The sequence below is a fragment of the Homalodisca vitripennis genome, chromosome 8 (assembly GCF_021130785.1).
Source record: "Homalodisca vitripennis isolate AUS2020 chromosome 8, UT_GWSS_2.1, whole genome shotgun sequence".
NCBI classification, from domain to species: domain Eukaryota; kingdom Metazoa; phylum Arthropoda; class Insecta; order Hemiptera; family Cicadellidae; genus Homalodisca; species Homalodisca vitripennis.
Genome location: NC_060214.1, coordinates 3,795,446 through 3,804,143, shown reverse-complemented (window position 1 = coordinate 3,804,143; position 8,698 = coordinate 3,795,446). Strand labels below are relative to the sequence as shown.

The following is an 8,698-nucleotide window of genomic DNA, read 5'->3' as shown; positions in this document are numbered from 1 at the left end:
TTTCACACTTTTTGAAGCTCATCTCCGATATGGCATAACAGCCTGGGGCAACTCCTCAGCAAAAAATGTGCAACGTATCCTGGCAACTAAAAAAAAAGCGATTAGGATCTTAGCCAACCTCAATCTACTTGACTCCTGCAGAAGTACATTTAAAGAACTAAAGCTACTCACATCAGTATCCCTCTAAATCCAGAAAGTTATTCTTTACACTACTAATCGAAAATCTAACAAGAACAGGACAGCTCCATTATTACAACACCAGGCATGGAAACAATTTTATTTTACTGAACCACCGTCTCAGCCTATATGAAGAGAAGCCAAGCTACATGGGACCAAAATTGTTTAACTGCCTTCCTGACTACTTGAAGAAGATCTCCAGACAAAAACATTTGAAGAGGAAACTTCAAGAATGGCTCCTGGAGAGCTGATTGTATCTGCTCAAAAAGTGAAGCTTTATTATAAGAAAAATCTTTTCAAAAATTTTTCTCAGTACTGGTAAAATTGAGACAGGCCGATAGTAATTGAAACTGATTAGCAATTTTCAGAAGAGAGGAAAACACTCCTGTTTGGAATGAATTTACTAATTGAGTTAATAGTATCACTAAATGCTTCCAGCATTTTTTATGAGCCATGGGAACATTGGATTGAGATCATTTGAAAATTTTGTTCAGATGAGCGAGGACCTTGCCCACAGCAACGGATGCGAAAAAACTGATTGGAAATTTCTGTTTCATCCTCCACAAGCCTAGACACAATTTTAATTTTGATTGGTTTGTGAGCTTTTGTTTTATTGTTAATTATACCCCAAGTTGATTTTTGAAGACGGCATTCATTTTAAGAGTGCTTTTGCAGCTTGGGATCACTTCCCTGTGCCTTTTTCTAATTCTGGAAAATATTGTTCACTGAAGTGTTTTTGTAAATTTCAGAGAAAATTCTTATAACTAAATTACCCATTGTGATCCATTTGTTTTTGGAATTTTTTTCAAAAACATTGATCATTTTTGTAGGGCAACAAGTTAATATGGAAAAAAGTCACCAAGGAATAAAGCACTGCTGAGGAGATGGAAGTGGAAGATACCGAAAAGGTATCAGAGGAATCTGAACATACCCTACCTAAGAGGTCCTGTAGACAGCACAGTGGTTCAAAGAGATAAACCAACTTGCTCCCTCTTCCTGAAGAAGGGACCCTTTCTGAAAGGACCATCAGTTTGGGTAGGGGAAAAAAAGGTGGCAGTATCCCCAAACACTCCAAGAGGACTGACGGGGATGGACCACCTGGGGCAGGTGGTAAAAAGGCGAAGTATGCTCCCCTCATACAGATAAACCTTCACCATGCCAAGGACAACCAACATCTTGGGTAGGAGGTTTATCACAATAGGCCTGGATATCGCCCTAATCCAGGAACCTTGGATCAACAGAGGTTACATCAGAGGATTGAAGGACAGGTTGGTAATTTCATATATGATCGTTCAATTGATAATCCAAGAGCATGTGTTCCAATTTCAAAATATATAACAGCTTTTCCTGTTCCAGACTTGATCTCAAGAGATTTGTCGGTTAGGCCTACTGTGAAAGTGGCATCACAGCAAGGGGTAAAAGAGGTAACCATAGCCTCAGCCTACTTCCCCAACTCTTCAACAAACTGTCTAACCATTAGAAGTAGAAAGATTATTGCAGAGCTGCAGAGAGAGAGCCTCTGTCTCCATTCTCAGCTGTGACTGCAATGCTCATCACATCTTCTGGGGAAGCACAAACATAAACTCAAGAGGTGAGAACAGAAAATAGAGGGTGTGGTCCCACTTTTATTACTAGAACTAGATAAGAAGTTCTGGATATAACCTTATCCAAAGGACTCCAAAATATAAACATAGTAAGTTGGCACGTTTCACAGGAGGCCTCACTTTCGGACCACTGCCCCATTATGTTCGACATATAACAAAAGGAGATAAACGTGACCCACAGGGTTCCTAAATCTACCAACTGGAGGGGATACCGAGTGTCCATAGCCAATATGATAACCTTTACCAGGAAAAGAAAGTTCCAGCTTACACAACCTGTCCTGGAGAGAATCAGAATAAAACTATCAAAGGAAGTCAAATATCTACAGGGTACAGTCCTGGATGAGAGGCTGACTTGGAACCTACATTTCGAGAACATAAAATCTAATGCGACATTGGCCCTTGAGGCCTGTAAGAAACTCTTTGGATTTAAATGGGGATTGAAACCTAAAATGATATACTGGATTTATGAAACTGTAATAAAACCAATGGTCACATATGCTTCTTTAGTGTGGTGGCCGAAAGCAGAACAACAACAGCTGCCAAGATGCTATAGAGTCTTCAAAGGCTCAAACGATGAGCTCCTGCCCAACCCTGGCAATTGAAGCGGTCTTGGGATACACTCCTCTGGGGCAGGAGGTGATGAGGAGAGTCGCTTTAAGTGCAATGAATCTTTTAGGAACAAAGGTAATCCTTCTCAGAAGGTCACGTGAAGATAATGCAGGAATTTCCTTTGGCTGAAATGCTAACCAATGTGTCAGAAGCAATGGTTAAGAAAGTATTGAAGGAAGGGAGAAATGGATTAGAAATGAGGCCTACTCTACAAAAGGAGTCCCAAGCATTTAAGTATGCAACGACTGTGATAAAGTGTACATTGGCCAAACTAAAAGGAACATTAAGACACGATTCAAAGAACACTTTGCACATATAAAATATGGAAGAAATGAAAAATCTGCTGTGGCGAATCATTGTATTGAATCTGGACACACCATCTCTAATAAAAATTTACGATTATAAAAAGAAGTTACTAACACAATACATTTAAATGCTTGGGAAACATTTTACATTAACACAAATCAAGGAAAACTTATCAATAATGAAGACGGACCAATTCAAAATTCAGTTTTACTCTCATCTCAATTTATAAAGAAATTAAAATGTAATTCTGATTAAATATTTTATACTGGCTAACCGTAAATCCAAATTGTTTACCATATGTTATTATAAAATTAATTATTATTTAAAAAATGTAAACATTTGATAATTTGTAAAGTGCCTGATGATGGAATCGATTCAGAAAGGCCTTGCACAAAATAAAAATGATATTGAAAAATGTTGTATTCGTTTATACTGGTTTATACATGTCAAGGTAAGCAAAATATGATCTGAGAAAAAATTATAGTTTTACATTTTTAACGCTTTTGATACACTTATTTCACCCTCTACTAAACCTAGTACCGCAATTTGTTTTCAATCTTATAAAAATTCCTTTATCGATTTCAAGAAAACCCAGGCTCTGTGTTTATATGGTGCAAATTGGATCTCAGCTCCTGAAATACAAACAGTGTGAATTTCTCAGTAAAAGAATCATCAAACCAACGATGTGTTTCTCATGGAGTGTTCAGAAGGAGATTAAAACACAGTTGTTATCACCATAACTATATTTACTCTTACAAAACACAAAGAATGCTTAATGTAACTTAATAAGTCCCTTGGCGAGGATAAAGTTTGAATCTCAATAACAAATATGAGCTACATTACTGGATCACACATAGATTACAGTACGGTAATGTCCCCCTCAGCGTCACAGGCCGACTGGTCCTGTCATGCTCAACACACAAGACCGTGGTTATGTGCGCGTCACTGTTCAAAACCTTTTCTAACAAGGATTTCCATTAGGTCGAGTATCACACATATTAAAGCTTCGCAGTCGAAAATGTATAAACAAAATTCAACAAAAAATGTTAAAATAAAACAGATTAAAATGGTGACAAGAATAAATTAACATAACTATACGAGTTATATACTTAGTTTTTACTTTTTAGACACCTTTTACAGGTGAAAAATATAATTGGGCGGTATTAAATCCGAATAAAAATGAACCGCAGAAATATATATTTACTAACTAAAACAGTTCAGACAAATATTTCAGTATAAACCCCCCTTCAGTATCATAAATAAATATCGGCTTATATATTAGTGGCAAAGAAGACGTTGTAGGCCTACGGTTCTAAACAGCAATACTGAACGGTTTGACGTAAGGACTGACAGTATAATTGTAAATTTGCTGACGGAAAGTGTAAACTTGTATTTCTGTGATGGGAGGAGTTCACGAGAAGAACGATTTGTGCAAGTGATTGTGGTGACAGGGACCAGTCGGCCCCCCATCTAGGGGGTGGAGGGGCAGAGGGGGGTCGGGGGTGTAATCAAGTCAGCAGTGTATCGTCCAGCTCCTCTTCCTTGCCCTCGGGCTGGTTGGCCACCTTGCGCAGGTTCTTGGTAATGACATCACTCAGAGCATCTCTGGCGCCTCCGTCCAGCAAGTTCAGACATTGCTGCAACAGATAATACATATTAACACCTAAAACATTAAAACTGGTTAAGAAATATATTGTAAAGCCTTTATTGAGTGTTTCCACATTTACAGCATCACTACAACAGTCAGTTAGCCATCTTGAAATGTGATTTGATAATATAATAATAATAATTGTGCCAAATTTGATATTATTTGTACTGATTTCTTAAATAAAAAAAAAGACTCCATAAAGACAGACAGATGGTAAACTAAGCATTTCTGATCAATAAAAAAATTAATTTTGTATCTAATAAAAAAATAAATTAGTTTTGACACGAGATCAAATTTCCAAAATATTACCAGAGAGTTTAAAACACCCTGTAAATGAGCGTGTTAAAGCAAAATACAGATTTTAAAATAGCGATAGATGGAAAGATTTTCCCAACATTCCATGTTAGTGCATTATTTTGATTTAGACCAATAAATTTATATTTCATTAAACATTTATTTCCTCTTGCACTAACTCTGTCTTATCTACAGGACTAAGTGGACAAACCTGCTGCATGGTGTCGCCCTGCCGCAACCTCAACACTGTGACCAAAGACAGCTCACTGTTGGCTTTGACGTAGCCATTCTTCTCCTTGGTACCGTTGACCAGCATGGGCAGAGCGGCCTTCAGGAACTCGGGCGACAGTGCCGGCTCGGTGCGCGCCAGATACGAGCAGACCCGTGCCACCAGCTGCTTCACCTCATTGTTCGTGTGGTTCATCGTCTGTGTCAACAAACAGAAGAGGTAAACGTTGGTGTCAACTAAACAAACTGGTAAATACATGTACATTATGACAAAGTTTGATTTTGAACTCCTGAGATAACAGCATTTTACAAATTATTTAAGTTCCATTTTGTATAAGTACAGCAGACATCTTAGACATGTATTGGGCCCAAACATGCAATTATGACCAATTAGTTTGTTTAATTATTGTAATGTTATTGCACTTTGATGCTTTTTTGTTATCACATGAATTGCTTGTGTTCGTGCTGTGCATCTAATTAAAAATATAGAGCACTTGTAGTATGTACCCAAAACATTATCCTGTACAAAATGGCGGCCGATTAAGTTTTAATATTAAAACGACAATTACTTAAAAAACTATTTAAGCTAACTAGGCAATTTAAATGTCAAATTGAATGTGAAATAACTAAGTTATGTTTTCCTTGTAGCATGGGTGGGAACGTTGGCAATGTAATGTACAGAACTGAGACGCTGTCCGCGCAGATACGTATCGGATTCATCACACGTTAATACAGAACTGCAAACAAAATATTACAACAAAATAAGTTTTCGCATTCATAGTTAGAGAGTCATTGCCATTCAGTTGCTGTCTTTTAATACACATACAGACTCACTGCACGAATGTTAATGTAGGAAATACTTGTACTAACTGCAAGGAAAATATCAATTATAAAGGTATGATAATTTCAGCGGCAATATTCAAATTTGTATAGAAGACAAGAATTGGATCAGTCAGTACACAGGTGTGCGCACATGGATGTACAGCACTAGAAGGTGTCTGTGATTGTGCTGATTGTACACACTGGCTTGGCATATGTAGGGGTATGAAGACCCCGCCACTTCGCACCCTATTGGTGAATTCAATTAGTATTGATTATGTTTAAATCATATTGAAGCTAAAAAAAAACTTATTAGGATTTTAAGATTCGGAATCGGATTTGAGGTTCGATAATTCTGGATTTGTTGCCCATCAATAACTGATTATGAACAATACTATCGAATTTAAATATATTACACACGTAGCCTCAAAAAGTTTTTAATATAAGTATACAATAATACACCTTTTAACAGTTTTTTATAGATTTAATTTTAATTTAATTTTTATTTTGTATACTCCATGTTTGTTAAATTTTGAATTTTGGTTTGTTGAATTACTTTTGTTTTTTTTTATTATAAGGCTTGGATTGTTAGAAGTTTTGAAAACCAATTGGTATCCTTATTTATAAAATGATTTGTTAATTTTGTGGCAATGTTTTCAAGGTAGTCTGATTGAATGAATTTGATATCTCTCTTCTTATTTTCTTTCATTGTGTATTCATTTGTGTTCTTCGAAAATACATCAATCATGCTTGGCTTGTATCCATTATTTTGGGTGATGTTTTTAATAATATTTAATTCTTTATCAAAATGTTTAGTTTTTATTGGAATTTCATATAATCTGTCAATCACTGATTTGAATGCAGCCATTTTCAGTGACGTGGGTGATTCGATGAGGAAGGAATAACTAAATCTGGTTTTCTGTAAATTATGAAATTAATTGTGCTTTTTGTTGATGTTGGTTATAGTCAAATCAAGGTAGTTTATTACATTATTTTCTTCAATTGCACTAGTAAAATTACTAGTCAAATTAAAGAAAATAATGCAATAAACTACCTTGATTTGACTATAACCAACATCAACAAAAAGCACAACTTCAAAATTTACAGAAAACCAGATTTAGTTATTCTTTCCTCATCAAATCAACCATGTTACTAAAAATATGGCTGCATTCAAATCAGTGATTGACAGATTATATGAAATTCCAATAAAAACTAAACATTTTGATAAAGAATGAAATATTATTAAAAACATCACCCAAAATAATGGATACAAGCCAAGCATGATTGATGTATTTTCGAAGAACACAAATGAATACACAATGAAAGAAAATAAGAAGAAAGAGATATCAAATTCATTCAATCAGACTACCTTGAAAAAATTGCCACAAAATTAACAAATCATTTTATAAATAAGGATACCAATTGGTTTTCAAAACTTCTAACAATCCAAGCCTTATAATAAAAAAAACAAAAGTAATTCAACAAACCAAAATCAAAATTTAACAAACGTGGAGTATACAAAATAAAAATTAAATTAAAATTAAATCTATAAAAAAGTGTTAAAAGGTGTATTATTGTATACTTATATTAAAAACTTTTTGAGGCTACGTGTGTAATATATTTAAATTCGATAGTATTGTTCATAATCAGTTATTGATGGGCAACAAATCCAGAATTATCGAACCTCAAATCCGATTCCGAATCTTAAAATCCTAATAAGTTGTTTTTTAGCTTCAATATGATTTAAACATAATCAATACTAATTGAATTCACCAATAGGGTGCGAAGTGGCGGGGTCTTCACAGCCCTACATATGAGCCAAGCCAGTGTGTACAATCAGCACAATCACAGACACCTTCTAGTGCTGTACATCCATGTGCGCACACCTGGGTACTGACTGATCCAATTCTTCTTCTATACAAATCTGAATATTGCCACTGAAATGATCATACTTTATTACAAAATATTTTCCTTGCAGTTAGTACAAGTTTTTCCTACATTAACATTCGTGCAGTGAGTCTGTATGTGTATTAAAAAACAGCAACTGAATGGCATTACTCTCTAACTACGAATGTGAAAACTAATTTTGTTGCAATATTTTGCTTGCAGTTCTGTATCAATGTATGATGAATCTGATATGTATCTTCGCAGACAGCGTCTCAGTTATGTGCATTAAATTTACAACGTTCCCTCCCACGCTACATGGAAAACAAAACTTAGTTATTTCACATTCAATTTTACATTAAAATTGTCTAGTTAGCTTAAATAGTTTTTTAAGTAATGGTCGTTTTAATATTAAACCTTAATAAACCGCCATTTTGTACAGGATAATGTTTGATTACATTTTAAAAGTGCTCTATATTTTTAATAAGATGCACGGTATGAGCATATAAGCATTCATGTAATAACAAGAAAGCAGCTAAGTGCAAATAACATTATATTAACAAACGATTGGTCATAATTACATGTCCCATGAAGAAACGGAGAAACTGTCAGGACTTGTTCTTACGGTGAAAATAACGAAAAAAGTTCATATACACATAGGTCCAGAAACGCTTAGTTAGCGAGCTATTCAGGGTGAAAGATTTTGCCCAGATTTCAGTGCCACCTTTAAAAGGGAGCCCTATTAAATTATTTTGGGCGTTACCCAGGACGTAAAATTTAATGTATATTATGCAAATTGAACTGAAAAATTGAATAAAATTGGTTCCAGACCTCTAGCTGCAGTAATTTTTAAGATATCTGAAGAAATACGCAAAATTCGGTGTCCAAAAACAAGTTTCATTTAGGTTTCAAGTAGATTAACTTTGTTAAATGTGTAACAAACACGTAAAATTCTTTAACAAAACTTGTAAAGAATTAATTTCTTAAGATAATGATGTAAAATAAGCCAATAAAAATTATACGTAAACTTAAGAAAATCATTTGAATGCTAATTTCTTGAACTGGATTGGGCGTGGTGGACCAATCAACTGGCCACCACGATCGCCTGACTTATCGCCTCTTGTCTACT

General features: G+C 35.0%; 1 protein-coding gene across 1 annotated transcript in view; it reads right to left on the bottom strand.

The window, feature by feature from the left end:
* Positions 1 to 3,424: 3,424 nt before the first annotated feature.
* LOC124367187 (eIF-2-alpha kinase activator GCN1-like) overlaps positions 3,425 to 8,698 on the bottom strand; it is a 120,920-nt gene continuing 115,646 nt past the window's right edge. The window contains 2 exon segments of the mRNA XM_046823838.1: positions 3,425 to 4,333; positions 4,850 to 5,065. Coding sequence (XP_046679794.1) covers positions 4,205 to 4,333; positions 4,850 to 5,065 — 345 coding nt within the window. The 3' untranslated portion in view covers positions 3,425 to 4,204.